The sequence below is a fragment of the Panthera pardus genome, unplaced genomic scaffold (genome assembly GCF_024362965.1).
Source record: "Panthera pardus isolate Hobbes unplaced genomic scaffold, ASM2436296v1 HiC_scaffold_22, whole genome shotgun sequence".
NCBI lineage: Eukaryota > Metazoa > Chordata > Mammalia > Carnivora > Felidae > Panthera > Panthera pardus.
Window position 1 is genome coordinate 68,745,997 of NW_026526788.1, and position 22,321 is coordinate 68,768,317.

The following is a 22,321-nucleotide window of genomic DNA, read 5'->3' on the forward strand; positions in this document are numbered from 1 at the left end:
TTCATCCCATAGGACTGTTGGGGGAATAAATTCTTTGACTGTACATTTTTTTAGTACTAGGGATGGAGTTATCTGTGATAATAGCAACCCTATTGCTTCACCTAACAAATGATATTTGGTATATACCTATTAACAGGTAAGCACAGTGCTGAGCATATCTTAGTTCTCGCAACAACTCTATGAGATGGGGACTGTTGTTATCTTTATTTTATACACAGGGACACTGAGGCTTAAGGTAGGTAAGGTCACCTGGTCAGTAGTGGAAAGCCAGGGTTCAAACACCCAAGACAACTTCAATGCCAACTGCGCTCCTCTGAATTCATTAAGACTTCTCTTACTTAGAAATTGAAGTCCCATCCCTCACTCGAGAAGAGTATTATAATCTCCAAAGCTCCTTCCCAGGCTGGCTCCACTGGGTTGAACTCTTCAGGAACAGGACAATGAGCCAATTCTTCTGTGCCCTCCATGCCCAGAATTGGGTCTCAGTCAAATTAGGTGCTCAGTCAATATATGTTGGTTGACTTGAAAAGTCTGTGGCATCTCGGAATTTCTCTGGTACCTGGCATCAAGAGTGTTCTGGTCAAATAAACATCAGGAGAGGAATTGTTTTTATGATTGATATGTGATGGCCAGAAACACAATCTGACGCACAGAGCTTGGCCCAGTGCCTGGGTCACCAATGGGAAATCTCTGAGAAGCTTTCATGAATTTCATGTTACTACTAGTCCCTTTCGAAGGAATTCTGGCAGAGTAATTGACCTTGAAGTGCCTAAATGTGCCTTGACTGAACTCATTATGACTTCCTTACACTGTCCCATAATGCGCACGCTCCATTTCAGAAGACAACAATCCTTCTAAAGCAAGGTGTCCAGCTGTCTTTGGTTCCCCTGGCATGGAGCAGGGGATAGAGACTCAGTGACCTGAAAGGACTGATTAATACCAGGGAGACTTTCCTTTCAGAGTGCCATTATCACCTACCCTAGCATTTCTCCAGAGAAACTTTTGGGTTAACTCCTCTCAAAAACCAAATGCCGATGGAAAAAGCTAAATCTATTAGCTATTTGTATCTTACCTGGGGACAGCTAACTTACTCGTTTTCTCTTCATAACAAATATACATGATGTCATCCGTTTTGGCTGGGGCAGGAGACAGATCCCTGGAGTCTAGAATACTTCTCTGGGCTTGGTAGGAAGGGAAGAGAATGTGGGTGAAGGGAAGGAGAGAGGAGTCCAGGGTAGAAAAGGATGCCACATCAGATCCTATTTATAACTATCCCACCATTTAATTTTATATGTATATTTCCTAACTTTTTTTTTCTGTACCTAGATTTTATTCCATCTAGCGATGAAAACAAGTCCTTGTCTTCTTATGACAGTTCCCAGAGTGAGGCCAACCCTTAATAGATGTTCCATACAGTTTTACTAAAATAATGACAGTGGTGGCCCAAGGTTGTCCGGGAGGACCCAGTCATAGGCGATTTCAGTTTGTCTACCTTTCTTGGTAATTACAATATTCCGGTTTCCACTAAAGCCCAGGAAACCGAAGTTTCACAAGGCCAGTAAGATTCAGCTTCTCCAAAATAAGGAGCAATCAAATCCTAGAGAAAAAAGAAAAAAACCTCTTTGATATTAGTCAGGCCAACCTCATCTATTGAACGCACATGGAAGCTGAGGTCCAGAGAGGGGAAGTGACTTTCCAAAGTCACTCACCAGTCACTACTGCAGGAGGGCAGAGCTTATATTTCACCCTGTGTTCCTCACAACACCCAGGCCAAGTCTCAACCTAAAGGAGTCTGTTGGTTGATGAATGGACTGTTGATTGACATGATGGCCAGCCCTGTCCTGCTGCCCATGTGTCAGACTGAGGGACTTCCTCACCAAGACCCACTCCCAGGTTGTGGGCATAGTCCCCTCTGATGGTGAAAGCAGGCAGGACAAGTTTACAAAATGAGGCTGGATTTTAGCCCAGGGTGAGGAGGATAGACTTAGCTGGTCCACACTGACGTGCTGCTCCCCATACTCACCTTCCATCTGTGAAATGGAGCTATGATAGATCTACCTCATATTTTGTTGTGAGAATTAAATAAGTTAATACACAAAGTGGTAGAAAGCAGGCAAAAATAATCACTAAATATACTTCAGCTACAAGGCCACAAGTACTGCGATTGCTACTATTACTTTTTTTTTTTTTTTTCAAACACCACAGCCCTCTTTGCCCAAAGGAAAGACTCTGCTGCCTGCTTTTACAGCTTCCAGATCTGCATCCATAGCCCACCTCTCAGGTCAAGAGCTTTGAGGTAATTGTGGCACCAATTCCCATTTTCTGGGGAAAGGAATCAAAAACTAGGCAGAAAGAAGGGGTATTAGGAATCTTCCTCCCCAGCTTGCTTCATGGCCTAGTAATTAGATTTTCTTCGGGGTAAAAAGTTCTACCCTGAAATGTAAATACTCTGCTCTTTGGGTACTGGATAAACCTAGCATCCCTTTCAACTTTAGTGTGCCTATTTGAAATCAAGGAGGGTGAAAAGAATGGAAAACCTGACTGAAGTGGTGAGTTTTAAGTGCAATCACTTTGAGGAGATCTGAGCAAGATCAGAGTTTTCAGGAAAGATTACAGTTCAACTTCACCAAAAACACGGAACAACTCAAAAAACGCTATGGTATTTGTTCCTTAAGTTTTATGCCACAGTCACCTTGACAATGTCATATGCACACGAGAGTTTGAATATCCAATCTATCTCATTATCTGAGTTTCTCAAAACATCCTGAAAGACAGTTACTCAGATTATCACCATTGACTCAACGTGAAGCACAGGGAGTTTTGTGTGCTGAATGGTTTTGATTCTAATATGCTGGATGATTTTGACCAGAACCAATAGAGCCACCTGAGGCAGAGTACTCTACAGCCAATACTCGAAATTTCCCAGGAGATATTATAACCTGACTCATTGTTAAGTCTGGAGTCTTATAAATACTTCCTTTTTCCAGACATAAAGATGATGGTCACATACTATGGGTAGGAAGGGGTCCAGAAACACAATTCAGAAGTAGCAATAGTGTCTTAGGCAACAAAAACAGGCTCAGGCAATCTCCACCCAGAGCAAAGAAAAATTGACTGTTGGCAATTCCACTGTTAACTGTAGGCGGCCCAACAAGATAATGCAGGTCTTGCAATTAAACCAGAGAGGGACTGTTCTTGGATAAAGGACAAAACATTGACGAGTTCTTTATTAGCTGCTATTAATCTAACCTGAAGTAAGGTTTACTAGTTCGCTTACCGTAAGACTCCCTTTTTTTGCAATACTGGGTGACAATGCAGACATTGGGTGGTTCTGTGCAAATGCCAAAGAAGGGGACAATGTTTTCGTGCCCTAATTCATATACCTGAAAATAATAATAATAGCTTATGATCGTAGTACGTCTTCTGTGCTGGGAACTCTGCTGTGTGCTTTACATACATTTAATTCTCACAAAGACCCTGTGAGAAAGGAACTCTGACTGTTCCCATTTACAGATGAGGAAACTGATGCTCAACAGTAAAATAATGTGTTGAAGATCGTACAACTTATTAGTGGCAGAGCTGGGAGGTAAATCCAGGCAGTCTGCCTCTAGCAAATAAACCAGAGGAATGATCCAAGTCTAACCTTAGCCATGGGGATTAACTAAAACCACATCACAGTAAACAGACCTGGCCCTGCTTCCTGGTGTTCATGGCTGTCAATGCCACAGTGTCTGGGCCATGACAGGTCATAGATTTCGAGCAAGAAGTCAGACCCCATGAATCGGACTCCATCCAAGGAAAAGTTTCAAGAGAGGTGAACAATCCTCACAGACACAGAGGATGGAGAGGTGGAATGAAGGCCAGGGGGAATTTAAGGGAAAAGGGCAAGGCTGGAAGGGGTCCCAGGTTTCAGGTGCCTAAAGGGTCTTAAGCCTAATGTCTGAGCTGTCAGGGGATGGGGGTAGTGGGCCAATAAGCTTGGGGGTAGTGGGAAGAAACTTCCCATCATTGATCCTTTGGACTGGGGTGTTCCCAGATGGGAAGAGGGAGCTGGCAGCAGAGAGCCAGAGATCAGCGCCACTTTCTCTCTCCCAGGGAGAGTGGGGAGGAGCCTCACCAGTCAGATTTCCTGCAGCACAGACGGCTTCCTGACTGAGGCTTTTGCTTGGTCACCCACGTAGCAGATGGCCACATGGTTTCCCTGGAACCAGAGACAAAGTGGAATGCTCTTAATCCAGGATGATCCAGAAAAGCTCTACTCAGAAAAGACTAGGAAGGGAAGCAGGAAAACCAGCAAGAAATCCACCTACAAAAGGGACATCAGAGTCCAGATCAGGCCAGGGTGGCACTGTGCTATCTGTAGGTGCTCAGCTAGCTTCTTAACACATAAGATCTCATTTCCCACGTATCATAGCCCTGCAAGACAGGCATGTTTCCGGGTGGGATCACTAAGGTTCAGTAACTTGTCCAAGGTCACACATTTGTAGGTAATACAGCCAGAATTTGAACATCTGACTCCAAGATTACACTCTATTACACAGTAATGTCCCATTTTCATTCAAAGGGATGGTGAGCTGAGGTCTTAAGAGTAAGCCTGGAGTCAGATACTTGGGTCAAGGCCATTTCTACTGCTTACGACCTTACTGCTCTTACCTTACTTCTGCTTACCTCTTACTGCTTACAGCTTACTAACTTTGAACAAGGGATTTAACTTCTCCAAGCTTCCATTTCCTCATCTGTACCATGGAGATTAAAAAGGAAACTTATCTCATAGAGTTCTTACAACGCTTAAATCAGTTAAAATACGTAACACTGTTAATTCAATGCTTGGCACATATCAGGCTTTCAGGAAGTAGCATATCTCATTGCCATTACCTATTAAGTCTGCTTTAAGAGAGTCAATAAATTGCCACAAATCATCTGACAACCTGGGGAAATCTGCATAGAAAAAAAGGTAGAATCTGGACACACAAGCCTCAGCACAATTTAAATGACAACCCAAGATCTCCCACTTTTAGTATGGGGTTAATTGCAAAAGACTGGTCTGTGATGGGGGTTCCAAGGAGGAAGGCACCCCGTGGGATAGAGGAGAGGGTTCTTGGAAGAGGTAATGCTAAGGCTGAACTCTGAAGGGCAAGAAGGTTCTAGAGGGGGTGGGGTAGGGGCAGCAGTCATGGTATCGTCAAAGGTGCAAAACACACATGGCATAAGCAGTAAGACCGACTGGATAGTATAGGATTTCAGCCACGAAAAACAATTTTTCTGAAAGTAGGCTGGGACTAGGCAGTAGACAGCCTTGAACCCTTGTTAAAGAGTTTGGACACTACCATAAAAAGCTGGGGACCCCAGTGATGGTATTTGAGGGAGAAGAGAGCAAACATTTCAGGGAGATTAATCAATAGAGATATTCTGTGGCTTCCTGGTTGCCATCTCTAAATGGTTACTGGACCATTATACACAGTTTTGTATGAATAAAGGTGCTCAGGGTTTTATGGATGATGATATTCAAGACAATTTTTTTTGTAGTTCGAAAACCCAAGTAAACATTTAGAAAAATAAGTCCAGTTGCAAGAGGAATGCTTTGGTTCCAATCTTCATGAAACCCAAGTTAGAGAGCAAGGAACAAAATTTTCCTTGCTTGCAGCTTTTGGCCCCTGCTCTCCGGGACCTCCCAGATAATATTTTTTTTTTTTGTATATTTCAAACACTATATATGAGATTTTTTTTCATCACATATTTTTCACCCAGAGGACTTGAACTTCTAGAGGAGTGCTAAGCACAGGCAGCCATAACGGTCTGGGGAGTGGAAGAGAGGGTGACAAAGGGCAGGCAGGAATTATGTCGCAGGTTCTGGTGGCTGTCCATGCTTATACTGCAGCAGCCAATTCGTCAGTGCTGAAGTGGTACCAAGGAGGCAGTAATACATGTTCTACGAAGACACTGTCCAATAAGGTAGCCACTAGCCACATGAGGTTCCCCCCAAATTAAAATGATATAAAACTCAAAACCGGTTCCCCAGCACACTAATGTTTAATAGTCTTAGAACGGTACCATACTGGACCACGCAGATTTGCAATATTTTCCTCTTTATGGCAAGTTCTCTTGGACGGAGCTGAGTCTAGTCTAGAAGCCAGCGTAGGAATCACCTGGGAGCTTGTTAGGGAAAATGCAGAATCTCAGGCCCCACCCCAGACCCACTCAACAGCATCGGCTTTGTAACAAGAGCCCCGGTATTTCATGTACACATTGAAGTTTGAGACGCACCGCTCTGGAGCCACAAGAACACCCTGGCTTTTCCTTGGAGTGTTCCCCTATTCACAATGCCCTGCCTGGCAGAAAGGACAGGGGACAGAGACACACACTACAACGTGCATGCAGTCACTTTGCCCTCAATAGTACCTGGTAAAGCCCTACAGGGGCATAAAAGACCTCTTCCACCTGCTGGCTCTTGACAAGGGAACTGGCATCCCCAGAAATCATCACACTAGATGAGTTACTGTTGCTTCCTCTCGACACGGGCGTGCATCTCTGGGATGGCTGTAAAACACAACGCAACCCGATTGCTCTCCGTAGCACGACCAAGTACAGAAGAGAGTGTGCCTTTTATAGTTCAGGAAAATGGGCACCAAGGTCACGCAGTTAATAAGTGGGGAAAGTCAGGCCTTAAGTCCTGATCCCTCTGACCCAAAGTGTGAGTGTTTGGCTACTACATGAGTCACTCTTGTGTCTATACCACCACAGACAGTTGTCATGGATAAGGCTCTGGGGTCAGACGGCCCAAATTCAAGTTCTGGCTCTGGCGCTTAATTAGATGTGTCTCTCGATGCCAGAATCCTCTTCTGAAATGAGCACCTAACCACATTACCTCTCTATTTAATAACCCCAGTGCCTCCCTAACACCTAGAGAATGTATTTAAAACAGAGGAATGCTGTTTTTCAAGCAGAGTCTTACCTGGAACCCTAATGTAGAAACCGGGCAGGACAGAGCAGAGCTGATTTGGTTGAAGAGGGAAGAAGGCTGAGTATTCTTCTCCATCACATCTCCACCCCCAATCTGTCATTCACCCCAGGACCAGACCAGTGAGTCCCAGAACCCCCAGGGACTTTGGAAACGACTTGCTAGTGAAGTCTGATCTGATCCTAACGTGTTGGAGCTTCCTTGATTTCGGCTCCTCTAAGTCACCTTTATTTTTTGAAAGTCACAACTCATTTAGTGAATGAATAGTACATTCAAGAATACCACTAAAAAGAAATGAATAATACAAACTACAATTTTGAAAAGAAAGCCAATATAACAGGAACAACGCATATATAACATGACAGAGATGTTTGATTTTGACCCATAATGCATTCCTTATCTTCACAGTTAATCTAAATGTCCGTGAGAACAAACCTATATACTTTGGTCTCACTTTAGTGTTATTTTTTTAACAAGCACCAACATTCTAGAACACTTTTCTTTTGCTTTGAGATATTTAAGACTCATAAATCTGGTCAAATACGTAGATTCTTGTTATTCTCTTGATATCTTGAGTAGCATGTACTCCTGAGCAAGTACTCTCTGAAATTCTAAAATTACTGATCTTTAAAATTCATTTCAGTTGTAGGTTTTTAATAAACTGAGATGAAATCAAAATTTACTCCCTCCCTCTCCCTCTTCCCAGGAACAGAGAGCTCTTATTAAACTGCAGAAACTCGGGTGCCCGGGTGGCTCAGTCGGCAGGGCGTCCCAACTCTTGATTTCAGCTCAGTCATCGTCTCCCAGTTCGTAGGTCCGGGCCCTGCATCAGGCTCTGCGCTAACAGTGTGGAGCCTGATTGGGATTCACTCTCTCTCCCTCTGTCTCTGTCCTTCCCCTGTGATCTCTCTCTCTCTCTCTCTCTCTCTGTCTCAAAATAAATAAATAAACTTAAAAAATTGTTTAAAAAAACCTATAGAAACTTGAATCCGTCTTTCTAATCTAAAGAACATTTCTTACTAACATTTCCAGTAGGGCAATAAATCCTCCCAAATAATCAATGTATGCTTGCAAAGATTGCCCGGTTTAATATCAATAACAAAAAAAAAAAAAGAAAAAAGAAAGAAAAGACACTTCAAAATTTCAAGCTAAAATACAAGGAGTCATAAGATACAGTCATGGTAGTAGTTTTTGAAATTATGTAAATGTTACACCCTTATCAAACAATGTTATGTTTATTAAATGTAATAAATATACATTTATTTATTAAATGTATATTAAATAAATATTTAATATATTTATAAATATATAAATCCTGGCTTACCCTGCGTTACTTCTCTCCTGGTCATCTCTAGCAAATCCCTCTTCCCAAATGTCACCTGCTTTCTGAAGATGCGGCTGAGACATTTACTCACTCCATTTATGGGGCTTCTGTCTCACCTTATAGACACCTCCGTGGGGCTCACCTCCCTCAGAAGAGGTCATTGAGCAAATGATTCTTACTATATTCGTCGTGAGCCAGTTAAAGGAGTTCATGTGGTTTTCAAAATAATGAAATGCTGCCCAGGAGACAGCTTTGATATTTGAGCAGAATATATGAGTCCTTACACCCACAGGGTAATAGAGCTGAAGGGAATCTTCGAGACCATCTGATCATTTATAAGGATTCAGAAGCTAAGGCCCAGAAATGACATTCCCAGGGATATTCATCAAGGAAGTGGGAGGCCCAGAGCCAGAATGTGGGGCTAAAGGGTCCGTTAAGCACCCACTTTATCAATGAGTCAGCCTCGGCTTTCAGAAACTCCTAGATGAGGTCCCTTCCACAAATCACTAGCCGTGAGCAGGAAGTGGATATCTGGGCCGGCTGTGGCCTCACCTTGTTTGGGGGCAGAATGGTGATGTCATCATAATTGATTTGCCACCAAATGTCTTCCTTTCGCCTTTGCAATTTTCCCCTCTGAATCCTTAACCAAAGACCTATGATGACAGCTCCCAAGACAGTAATCAAGAGGGCCATAGCGAGGATCACAGCAGTCATGCCTGGAGGAGAGGGATATGTCATCACTACAGCCTGCTGAAGAACAGAAGAGAGCACGTCCTGGCCCCAGCCTGGTCATGCCACACAGATGCCTCAAAGGCTATCCAGACCTGGGTCCAAGCTAGGATGTCCTGGGTCCACTCAGACTTGTCTCTCCCAAGAATTCTTTTCTGACCTCCCCTCTGGTTCCCATGGCAACTGCACCCACCTCCCCCTGTGGATAGAAACTTCCATTGCAGACAATGGGGATGACTTCTAGTACCACCACCACTGTTACTGATCGCTCACTATGAGTTCTTAGAGTTGTTCTCTGTTATGATCCACCTAATTCCAGGAGCACCAGGCAATACTCCCTTGTTCAGACTCCCTAACTCCTTAGAAATGAAGTCCCTGAGACTCACATCCCGGGGGCCAGGTTTCCCTGGAGCTGAGGTTCTCTACAGGGGAGGCAGGTGATGTTGGAGATTTTTTGGGTGGCTGCAACTGGAGAGCGTGGCTAGTCTGTAGCGGGTAGAGGCCTGGGATGCAGCTATTCAGTGCACAGGACACGTCCGCACACAAAGAGTAGCCTGCCCCAAACATCAACAGTGCCACCGCTGTTGAGATACCCTCCTGGGGAGAATCCCTACGTACCGCCTTCTCTGAGCGCCCGCACTGACCTGTAGAAGCAGGCGCCTTTCCGCAGAGCTCATTGTCAAATCCACAGCTGGGTCTGTCTTCAGGAAGTGAGCCCCGGGGCCAAGGAAGAGTGGAGAGATTCCTCGCGGGTCTTAAAAAAAAAAAAAAAAAAAAGACAATTACAAGTCAGTGCCCACTGCATTTATTCTGCTTTGTCACTACCTTAGGCAGGGCAGAAGCAACTGAAACATGCATGTCATTTGCAAGAAGCAGGCCTTGGTCTCTTAATTCAAACATTTGGTGACCCATCTGGTTTTCACACCTCACCTAGACTCTTCAAACTCACCTGCAGATCATCTAATTCATGGAAGGGCACTATCATTCTGTTGGGGAGAAGAGCTGACTTCATCTTTTGATTGGAACCCTGTCACTTTTGATTTAAAAGTGATGTGTCAATGCTCCGGTGTTGCTGGGATTTTCTCCCGTGTTTGATGTAGACAACTCTTGTTACACAGCACCTTGACATCACACACACCAAAACACCGCCCCCTTCGTGGAGAATGCCTGTTCCTACAATACCGAAGATCTGTTTGTTACTGAGGATTATGATTTTTTCATTTCCTGGGCCAGTTTACTTTGGCATATTAAAATTCCATAAGGATAGGGAGGGAGAACAGTGTCAAATCAAATCTGGATTGGGGGTGGTGATGGTGGGGACAAGTAGCAATTCAATTAAGCTTTAGGTTTCCTTTTAGTTTTCTCATTGATTTATAGCCGAGAGAACAAAAACAGATTTTTTTTTTCCCCCAGGGATTCCTGGGTACAGGAAGCCGGGATGGCACGCAGGTCCTGGTGTCCACAAAGCTGTCTGTTTGGGAATCAGGCCGCCTGGGTTGAGTGGGTTTGGCTGGCTGGGGACTCGATCCTGCAGGGGGTGCTGTGTTCCCCCACCCCTAGGTCAGGGCCTGTCCCTGAGACCGTGGGCTGTGGGACCTGCCTGGCTGCAAGAGGAGGCCTAGGTCCCCGTGGAGGTGCACTTGGGGGGTGCTGTGTTCTAAACTAGGATCTGAAGTGGCTGAGCCACACCCACAAGCAAGGGCAAGATTATTTTAAAGGCCCAGAGTAGACCTTCACCTGAGTTCAGGAGCAACAGACAACCTGTGTGGTGCATTCTAGGAGCCGGATCCCAAACTGGCCTCCCGGCAGGACCCCCAGCCCTTGCCCCCTCCCAGGTCCCTTCCTGTAGCACGATCTAAACATAAAGATCCCAACAGTACCTGATTACTTTCTGATTGCTGTCATATTGAAGAAAAGGAAGAAAGCGGGACCCCTTTCAAGATTTCTGTAGAGCATAGATTGAGTAATCCACGTGCCTTTCTCCCTGGGAGTCCACAAACACGGGGCCAGTGATTCCTGGGAAGAAAGAAGATGCTTACGATGAGGGGGACAGAGGGGAGCATGTGGCTGGAAATGCCAGTCTGTCAGCTCAGATGAGCAGAAACCCCGCCCAGCAGCCACCAAAAGCCAGCAGTGAGGTTCTTGTCCTTTCAGGAAATCTGAGACAGTGTCAAGGAGGAGCGTGAAAAAGGAAAGGTGGTTCAGAGTGGTCCCCTGGTGGGGCAGGGCACTTTGGGCAGGCAGATGTGTGTTGTTAGGCCTATGCTGGGGAGCCCATCCAGCATTAAAAAAAACCAAACAACCCACAATCAGATGTGACAAAAGGGGGCAGATGGCCTGACAGGCCCCCGGGGCATGAGTTTGCAAAGTTTGTTCTTAGCGAGCCTCTTCCCTCTTAGTTTTGGTTTGTGCTTGGTGTCGACATGGTGCCCCGTCCTGGCCCAGGATATGCTCAACCCCACGCACAAAGGACATGTTAGAGATTCCAGGGCAGCAAAATACGGCTCTTCCATACCAGCGACTAGGACGTACGGTCTGACATAGGACTTATCGCAGCTTCGTTCCCACCGGGGAGAGGACACAAAATGACCATTTATTGAGCACCTGCTGTGTGCCCAGCACCGCGGGTCATGGTGATTTCACACGACTAGCCCCAGCGGACCCTTCGGGGAGGCACCACTCCTTAACAAGCAGAGGCTGGAGGCAGACTCCCCTGAGTTTCCAGGGCCAGGAAGAGGCAGGCCTGTTAGGCTCCAAGTGCCGTGTTCTCCCCAGGACCCCGTGCTGCCGGGCCGTGCGAACGCGTGCTGGCATCCCGAGTGCGAGGGCCGAGCCCAGCTCCCTGCTGAGGTTTGCACGGAGACAGAGCTGGTGCAAATGCAACAACCCGAATTGCTGCTTTCAGCACGGCGCAACAAGGCGACGGGGGTTCATCTCCTAATTTGACCTCCTTGGCCAAGAGCCTCTTTTCGATTGGTGTGAAGGCCCCTGGCACTCACTAGTTCTGTGGCTGTGGTCCCTCCACCGTGTGGCAGAAACGAATACAAGAAGCAGAGACAAATATCCTGATTCTGTCCAGGGCCAGTCCGATCAGGGGGTATTATCCCTGTCTTAGGAATGAGAAACTGGAGTGCACTGAAAGGTGGTAACCGTTGTTGAGCACCCAGGGTGATTTGCTTCCCAGCCTATCCTCACCCCTGCGAGCAGAACCAGACCGGGCAGTCCCATCATTAGAGGTCATTCTCGGGAATCAGGCCCAGCACCCCGGTCAGAGAGGGCAGAGGATGGGAAGCATTGTGGAAGCAATCCCATGAGGCAGTCCTCACAGACTTTGAGTTTCATTCTAGACAGATTCGGCTCAAAAGGAGCTGGCGGGAGAGACTTTGCGCGGTGCGGTGGTGGCAGCCGGGGACGGGGGGGATGATGTGCCCCCGAGGCCCCCTACCCTGGTCCGGGCAGCCTTCTGGATAGACCTGGAAGAGTGGCCCGTGGAAGCCGGGAGGTTGAACCTCAACCAGCCCTTGAAGAAGAATCTCCCTAAGAAAGAGGGACCCTGTGATTCGGTGAGGCAAGCCTCCAGCCACAGCCCGGCTTCTCCGGGCCCTGCCCATGGGAGCAGCAGCAGGCCCCAGTCGAGGAAACCCAGTAGCGGGCAAGCCACTCACCCCGCAGTGCAGCGCGACAGGAGTCTCTCAGGGTGCCCACCAGCTGCTGCCCATCTCGGAAATCTCGCCCGGCTGCCACCAGCTCCCTCACCGTCTGGGCATAGAGCAGCACCGCATCTCGAAGGTGGGCAGTGTAAGGGCTCACCTTCAGGGAGGGAGGCAAACGCAGGGAGGACTCTCTCTCTCTCTCTGTCCTCTTCACCTTGGAACACACCCGTGGTCCCCGCTGTCCCCCAGGGAGAGGAGGGCCCTCCACGTGCCTGGGCCTGTGCCATCAAATCCCATAGCACGGACCACACTTGGCCTCTTGGGGCCTCCTGGGCCCGGGGAGATCACGTGATCCTGCAGGTCAGGCACGGCTCTTTAGGCCACGGGTGGGAGGGAGTATGGTTTAATGGAAAGAGGGCAGATTTCAGAGCCAGGCTGGCCCTGCTGCTTTACTGGCTGTTGAGTCTTGGGGTAAGTTCCATAACCTCTCTGAATCTCTGAATCTCACCTCACGATTAACAAAATGAGAAGGCCGCTGTCACGGTAATAAGGATAGTTAAATGAGGTAGAATAGGTATACTCCCATTCTCACTACCTGGAACATAGTAGGTCTTCAATACATGTTCTCTTCTACCCACTTGGTCCACAAAAATTTAAGTGCTGACTAGAGGCCAGGCAGGTTCTCCCTGGAGAACCTGGTACAGAGATGACACTTAGTAGACGACTCCCCCAGTATTTGTCAGTTGATCATCTTTTCTTTTGTGTGAGGATCCACAACGGGCCACCTTGTTCCTAATGGAACGCCTGTCATCAGTGACCCATCACCACCTTCAAGGTCAGCTCAGCCCCACCCTGGAAGTGGTTCCAGCTCTGGCCAATGGTGTCTCTATAAAGAATTCTCTGTGGAAATGAGACACTTTCCCCCATCATCCCACACATACAGAGACCACCACTGGCTGCTAATCTCTCTCCCGACCTTCTTCTCCCTGTTCCAGACCACCTGCTTGCCTTGACCTGTCCTAGCTCCACATCTCTGATCCCTCCATTCTGGTTCCTGCTCCTGGCATCCTGCCGGGAAAGGAAATTGTTGAGGTTTGACGTCCCACTGGTATCAGTTCTGCTAATTCCATGTTCTGTATTATTAGATACTCAAAACCACACCCCAGAGGCAGATGTCATTATGAGTCCCATTTTCTGGGGGGAGACACAGATGTGTAGAAGATTAAGCAATTCACCTCAAGGCCCAGAGTTAGTAAATAACAGAATTGGGATAGGAGCCTAGGTCTCTGATTCCAAAGGCCACTGACCTCTCATCTCGTGACCTCTGTCCTCCTTTATGGTCCTGGGGTGCAGATTTCACAAGACAGCATCAGACTACTGTATATTTTGGACTGTTGAAGATGAGAAAGTGTGTGGCTGTGTGTGTGCACAGACACATTTGCGTGCGTGTGTCTGTGTGTGTGTGTGTGTTAGGGGAGTGAGGCAAGCAGAGGGGAAATAAGAGGGAGACTCTCAGAGCCAAACAAACATCCTTCAAGAAGGGGGCAGGGGCCTGTGCAGGAAGGCCCCACATCAGACCTGCTCGTCCGTGAATATGGAGCTGTGGAAGGGTGGTCCTCTCAGCCTTTGGTAGACTTGTTTTTGGAAGTCTTCACCTCCAGGGCCTTCTCCATAGGAGCCAAAGGCTATGAGAAACACTGACTCATAGACCGTGGAGGAGTGCATCGCCTTCTGATTCGTCAACACCTCCTTCCAAAAACTGTCCTGAAACACAATGAAATAAACATAGTCATTCTGTACGAAATACTCCTGTTCAACGGAACCACATAAAGTCAACGTCGAATTTGAATCTCTTCACTGCGATCCTTGGAAACACAACTTTCAGGACAAAGTTTAGGCTCTAATTTATTAAGCGAGGGATAAGCCAAAGAAAACATAAACAGCTAGCATTTAATGAGCACACACTATGTGCAAAGCTCTTAACTTTTGCTTAATTACATCTCAGTGTTACACAGCAATAAGAACCCGAGGCCTGGAGAAAGGCAGGCCTTACTATGACTTCTGGCTCCACCAGCTGATGACTGCCACCTTGGACAGGTATACAGCCTTCCTGCCCTGGTTTTACTCACCTATCTAATATAATACAGACAGTGATAGCACTGCCTTGTGGGTTGCGTGAGGATTAAGTGAGATAGTCCACGGAAGCTCCTGGCGCCCAGCTTGGTGTAAGTTAAGCCCTCAGTCAATGCTGGCTGTTATCACTGTATGTGGCCTGCACCCAGCCTTTGCACACTAAATGGATGGGAGATGTTCCAGGGGGCCTGGGAGCCCACCCATTTTCGAGCTAGCGTTGAAAGAGTGGGAAGTAAGCCAAAAAATAATAAATAAATAATAATAACTTACCTGGGGTGTCAAGACCTTAAGATGCAGAAACCTTACCTTCTAGCAATGGGTGGCAAAAAACTTGAAAAATTTAGGACTGCTGATTTTTTTTTGTAATATCATTTTTACTTCTTTAGATAGATAGATAGATAGATATAGATAGATATAGATACAGATAGGTATATAATTTGTTGCCAAGTTAGCTCACATATAGTGTATATAGTGTGCTCTTGGCTTCGGGGGTAGATTCCCATGATTCATTGCTTACATACAACACCCAGCGCTCATCCCAACAAGTGCCCTCCTGAATGCCCATCACTCATTTTCCCCAACCCCTGGCCCCCCACCCCCATCAACCCTCAGTTTATTCTCTGTATTTAAGAGTCTCTTATGGTTTGCTTCTCTCTCTATTTGTAACTTTTTTTTCCTTCCCTTCCCCCATCTTCTGTTAAGTTTCTCAAATTCCACATATGAGTGAAAACATATGATATCTGTCTTTCTCTGTCTGACTTATTTCACTTAGCGTAATGCCCTCCAGCTCCATCCACGTTGTTGCAAATGGCAAGATTTCATTCTTTTTCATCGCTGAGAAGCATTCCATTGTGTGCGTGTGTGTGTGTGTGTGTATATATATATATATATAAAGAGGTGATATATACATATATCACCTCTTCGTTATCCATTCATCAGGACTATTGATTCTCAATTTTCTTCTTATGGTTTAGGTGGTTTGTTATGATCATTATTATCTATATTATTACTATTATGAAATGAATGCCCACTCATTGCCTGTATATACATGAAAGACCACAAAATCTTCCCCGATTCCCCTATGGCTCCCTCCTGTCAGTTCCGTATGCGTGTGTATTTTACTTAAGTAGTATCACACTATAATGCTGTTCTGCACCTTGATTTGTCCCCCACTAAGCCTACATTGGGAATCTTTTTCTAGAATGGATTTATGCTATTCTTTTTTTTTTTTTTAGAGCAGCATGAATTCAATTGCATGGACGTTGTGTGGTATGTTTTTACTTCTATATGATTTCTGCCACTATAAGCCAACTGGAATGTGATCATCAAGGTTTGGGGAAAAAGCAGCAAGGGTGTTGAAGGGCTTCTCTGTCAATACCGAGACTGGCCCAGCATCTCCTCATCTGTCTGAAGGCAGAGGGGACAGAAATGAAGAGAAAGGGGTGGCCAGCAGTGACAAGGGAAGGTGGGAGGATGTTCTGGGAAGTCTGGCATATGTGTAGAATTCCAGCTGGCTGCCCAGAGAGATCTGAGACACTTTGGGCAATCGAAAATACTCTTGATAAAAAGATAAAAGAAATCTGGAACATTATTATACGTTTTTCTTTACTCCCTTTTGCCCTATTTCAGCTCATGATTGTATAAAACAAGCTCATTTTAGAAAGATAAAACTGCCATAAAAATTATACAGTGTGTCCATAGCTAAGTACAAGTGGCCTGCTAGTGTGGTGTGGTGATTAAATGTACAGCCCACTGGCTTTAAATACTAGCTCTTGGGGCGCCTGGGTGGCTCAGTCGGTTAAGCGTCCGACTTCGGCTCTGGTCATGATCTCACGGTCCGTGAGTTCGAGCCCCGCATCGGGCTCTGTGCTGACAGCTCAGAGCCTGGAGCCCGTTTCAGATTCTGTGTCTCCCTCTCTGTCTGCCCCTCCCCTGTTCATGCTCTGTCTCTCTCTGTCTCAAACATAAATAAACATTAAAAAAAAATTTAAATACTAGCTCTCTCTCCTACCAGTCATGTGGCCTCTGGTAAGTTATTTCAGCTTTCAGGATCTCAGTTTCCTCATCTACAAGTTCTATGAGTCCTCATCTATGAGTCCACAGAGGACCCATAAAAAGTAGCCCTCCATGGGGTGGTGTGAGCTGAAATGGGTTTTACTATGTCAAATACTCGCGGTGGAGCCTGGCATCCAGTAAACACTCCATAAGGCAGAGCTATCGGGGCAAAGAGCTCAGTCCCAGTGTCCATAAGACCCAATTTGGAAGACCAGCTATTCCCCTCAAGAACTCTGAGCTCTTGGGTAGCGTATCTTAGTTAGCTCAGCCTCTGTTTTTTTTGTCTGGAATGCTAGTGACATCCACCTTACGAGAGTGTTGGAAATAAGAGAGCCATGATGCGTGTAAATTATGCATGGAATAGCTGTCCCACGGGACCCTTGGGAGTGTTGAGAGCAATGAGGCAAGTAATATGTGTACCTTGGTACTTAGAGGAGGTACAGGGTACGTTTTAGCCATCCCGACCATTACCGAATGAACCAAACCACCTAAGAATTGTCTAATGGGACCAGTATGTTGGCCTTTTGAGGCTTTTCCTAGGGCTCCACCAGAGACCTCTCACCTACTGTGCAGAAGAACTCTGGGTAAATTCTTTCAGCTCAGTTTCAGGGTCCTGATCCTACAAGGAGAACACAAGGGCACCCGCCTCATGGGATAGTAGTGAGTACTCAGTGAGCTGATGCATCTGGTGCATAGCAAGTGCTCCTTGCTTGCTACTTCTTACTGTGGGAACCATAGAGGGCTCATGAGCACCACCTCCAACTGCTGCAAAACAATGAAGACAAATTCTCCTGTGTTGAGTCCCAGGTTCTCTGCAGCCAGCAGCATAATTTTTGCATCCTCTGAGCTGCCGATTAAGATGATAACTAAGAAGAGAAAACAAAGTCAGCCAGTTGTACATGTTCACATGCACATGTGCCCACACTACACACACGCACACACACACACACACACACACACACACACACACACACACACACACTTTGTAAAGTCCAGCCTGAAGCCACTCCAAATGAGCCAATGAGACGTGGACTTTTTCTTTCCTTGAGCATGCTTTAGGAAATAGGAAAGCCCAGACTATTCCCAGCATGTGCACTTCCGGAACCACACCAGCAGTACATAAGCTGGTGTCACAAAAGTCCTCACTGTGCTCTCTCCCAAAGTACAAGCCAAAAGAAGCCCACTTTCTGGGCTCTCATTTCTTCACATAATTCACTCAGAGCAACAGATCTGGCTTGTGGCTCATCAGCCACACAGCAATTAGGAGGAGTTCACAGAAGACCCAGAACCAGGAGCATTCAGACCTTCTGACTTTGGATGGGCGGGGGGGGGGGGGGGGGGGGACAGGAAGCAGAGGTCACGGTGCTTTTATTCCGTCCAAACACATCAGCATGCATTTTGACACCCAAATGAAGTAGTGACTTATTTTTTCAAAGGAGGCAAATGATAATCTGCTGATTTGAGTCCCAGTTGTGCGTCAGGCACTGTACTACAGACAGGATACAGCAGTGAGCAAGAGAGAAGGCCCCTGCCTTCAGGGAGCTGACAGCCACAAGGCATGCAAGTGAAGAGATTACCGAGAGCATTTAAGATTCTAATTAGTGAGGGGGGAAGGATGCTCTCATACTGATGTGGGTGAGGTGGTGGTGGGAGGGGGACTGCTCCAGGTCAGGTAGTCCGAAAAGACTCCTTGGAGCAAGTGGGCTCTGGGCTGAGTCTGGAAGGAGAAGAGGAAGCTGTGTATCCACAGAAAGAGGGCCGGGTGGGGTGGGGTGGGATTGCAGGTAGCACTCCAGGCCAAGGGATCAGCACGTCCCCAAGTCCCAAGACCGTAAAGGCCATAAGGGCTTAGTTTATTGGAAGAACAGAAAGGAGTCAGTTACTAATTCATGCCAGAAAGCAGAGCCTCATAAGTACCATGACAAAAATAATTGCTATCACATGCTGACCAGTTATTGTGTTCAGCACTTCACAGGCATGACTTCATTTAATCCTCACCATTCTGTGAGGTAGCTAAGATAATTGTCTCCATCTTACCAGAGGCACAGAGAGGTTAATGTACTCGCTCAAGAGCACACAGCTAGAAAGTGTCAGAGGCTGGTTTCAAACCTAGAGCTTTCTATCTCCACAGCCCATCTCTAAACGATAACCCAAATGCAAAGACCCAGCCCATCTGGAAGATGCTTCCAAAACTGGCTCTGTGCATCATAACACTATAGCATCAGAGATTTCACTTTACATTAAAGAAAAAATAACTTTGTTCTTGGTGATGCTTTTATGTATCATTAATTTTGCACCATTTCCTTCTGCTTTTTACATCCATAGAAAAATGAAGTTCTTAGTTTTTTTCCAAACCATCTGCTTTCCTATTTGTCTCTATAAACATAAGCAATGGAAGACTCTTTCCTACTTACTTCTGACAATCAATGGCACACTTCTAAGATTCTCTCGAAGGAAGGCTGGATCGCTGTTGATGTATTTCACACTGGCAGCGATGGTGAAATGGGATTTGAGTCCGTTCTCTACAACCTTCCATAATTCATCCACTCTGTCCCAGGAGGAAGTCCCAGAGTGACCTCCAAACATCCCAATGTGTTTCCAGCCCAAGTACCGGAGACTTTTCTGGAGCACATCACCAATTTTGTGCATGGGCGACACAAGTTTCACATACGTGTCATATAAGTTGTCCTTCAGTTTTGCAGTTTGTCCAACAAAGTCCAACACAGGGATGTTGCACTCTGAGGCCAACAAGCCAATAATCTTGAAAGAAACCAAAAGGATACCTTTCCATAACTCGGTTTAGGCTACACTCAAACCCCGTTGGAAGGTGTCTGCGTAAACTTTGGATTCAGTGAGTCTATGGGTCAGACTGAATCCTCTCTTTTGGAATATTGATGATAATGTCTTGGATCCATCTTCAGGATGCAAAACCTCAAAGGACAAGAATAACGATAGCGAACATTTATTGATCGATTTGTTCCTTATTTACTTCTCAATACTTTTCATTAGGGTCCTACTATTTACAAGGAACTGTGGAGATCTTGCTCTTAAAGGAGCTTATGATCAACTCTTTCAGGAGCTAAGGCATATAAAAATAGTTTAGAGTTAAGTATACCATTCAATACTTACCGGCTATAGATTTATAGGAGTTAAGTAAGAAATTACTTCTGATTTTGGAATTGGGGATGTGAAGGGTCAGGGTGGAGGAATGAAGACACACTCCACGGCCTTTGAATTTGCCTTTGGAAATTGGATGGCTCTGGAAAGCTAGAAATATGTCAAAGGAAAAATTCCGGAAGAGATCAAGATCCAAGTTCAAATGTGAACTTCATTTGTTAGCACCCAGTACTGATAGTTCCCCGGTATGTTTGAGAGTGAGGACTGTGATGTTCTTTCCTAGTCAGCTTTGCATTAACACCTGTCAGAGACGGGATGCCAAGGACTTCCACAAAGCTAATCTCATCAGCTAAACAGCTACAAGTCATGTGTTTGTCTACTTTGCTTGCTCTGGCTTACTGCAATATGTCATACTTCACTCTTTGCCGTTTACTTTTACCATCGCTGAATAATTTATTACACACACCAAAGGGAAATCTACACAAGCAAATGATATTTTTCTGTTTGAAACGAAGCATTCACTTTCCACTTACTCTTTGTGAGCCATGTGGCTGACAGCATTAGAGTGAATAAGAAGGTTCTACGTACAATAGCACCAAGTCTAAACAATCAACAAGTTAGGGAGTGAACTAATAATTAGTGATTTGAAAGGCTTTCCTTAAAGAGAATGTTAACTGTTATGATTACATGGTCTCATTACATCTCAAAGAAATGGTACTCAAGACCTACATAGTTAGTATGTATAACGTCACCCTTGCCAAGAGATTATTCCAGTCTGTACTATCATTTTAATTTTTTTAACGTTTCTTTCTTTTTGAGAGAAAAGAGACAGAGTGTGAGCTGGAGAGGGGGCAGAGAGAGGGGGAGACACAGAATCTGAAGCAGGCTCCGGGCTCTGAACCATCAGCACAGGGCCCGACGCAGGACTCGAACTCACCGACTGTGAGATTGTGACCTGAGCCAAAGTCTGCTGCTTAACCAACTGAGCCGCCCAGGTGCCCCTGTGCCATCATTTAAAAAACCATCCCTGGGGCGCCTGGGTGGCGCAGTCGGTTAAGCATCCGACTTCAGCCAGGTCATGATCTCGCGGTCCGTGAGTTCGAGCCCCGCGTCAGGCTCTGGGCTGATGGCTCGGAGCCTGGAGCCTGTTTCCGATTCTGTGTCTCCCTCTCTCTCTGCCCCTCCCCTGTTCATGCTCTGTCTCTCTCTGTCCCAAAAAAAAAAAAAACAAAAAAACGTTGAAAAAAAAAAAAATAAAAAACCATCCCTTCCAACGGACACTCAGCCAAAGTTTCTGAAAGGCTATACTCTACCTCTGCTGCTTCTGGGCATGCTGGTCCGAACAGGGCAGGAATCCGTTCTCTCTGAACCTGGTTGGTGAAAACAAGAGACTCTGCAGTGCTGCAGGTTGAGTTGGTATAAATGAACTCCCAGCTGAAGTTTCCAAAATCTGCTGTCTCTGAGTTGATCTTGTCCATGGCCATCTGGAGGCCCGCACCCAGCTTTTGCACGCTGAATGGGTGAGAGATGTTCCAGGGGGCCTGGAAGCCCATGGTGAGTTTAGCAGCCTCAAGCCAAGTCACCAGCATGCTGACCAAGAGTGTCAGAACTAGTGTTGGGTGGGCAACATGACATTCAATCCCCCAGCGGAGCTCAGATCTGAGGCCTCCGCACCTACCCTGGGAGCCATGGATGACAGCTAACACCTGTATCACAGCAGGAGCCTCCTGACCACTCAAGGCAGGAGTTTAAATGATTGTGCAGAGTTCCCTGAGGACCGCAGCTTGCTTTCCAGTCAGTGGCATTAATTAACCAAAACCTTCCCTTTTCAGAGTCTGTCCTAACACCTCTAGAAGCAGCAGTGTTGAAAAAAGAAACTGGGGCAAGGAGTCATCAAAGCCCTGGTAATGGGTCCAGTGACACCTCTGACAAAATAATGGTCCTGGAAAGGTCACGTAACTCCCACTCCATCTCCACTAGCCTTTTGCTAGTAAAATAAAAATCACGAGAACCACTCAAGTGTGGACAGATGGCCCGGGCTGGAATTCTGATTTCACCATATATTGTGTGACCTAGGACATGTTACTTCCCGTCTCTATGCCTTCATTTCCTGATCCATAAAGTGGGGGTAAGACTGCAAAGGGATCCTCACCAAAGTGACATGGTAAGGATTAAAAGTGATCGAGTGCCTGACATAATATCTGGGCAAAGAGCCATTTCGTCAATGTTAGATGATGGTGGTGATTGATGATGTTGATATCATTATCACAATGATTATTATCACCTGCTGAACCTATCTTCCAGGAAATTCTTCTAGATTAAGTGAAGTGATGGCTGTGAGTGGGATTACCA

At 46.1% G+C, this 22,321-nt stretch overlaps 1 protein-coding gene across 1 annotated transcript in view; it reads right to left on the minus strand.

Moving 5' to 3' along the window:
- The window catches only part of LOC109272691 (guanylate cyclase 2G-like), a 56,447-nt gene that overhangs the window by 22,457 nt on the left and 11,669 nt on the right, over positions 1-22,321 (minus strand). The window contains 12 exon segments of the mRNA XM_053910128.1: positions 2,693-2,778; positions 3,278-3,383; positions 4,118-4,201; positions 6,400-6,537; positions 8,835-8,998; positions 9,644-9,765; positions 10,892-11,027; positions 12,677-12,821; positions 14,243-14,428; positions 17,609-17,718; positions 19,267-19,612; positions 21,283-21,675. Coding sequence (XP_053766103.1) covers positions 2,693-2,778; positions 3,278-3,383; positions 4,118-4,201; positions 6,400-6,537; positions 8,835-8,998; positions 9,644-9,765; positions 10,892-11,027; positions 12,677-12,821; positions 14,243-14,428; positions 17,609-17,718; positions 19,267-19,612; positions 21,283-21,675 — 2,016 coding nt within the window.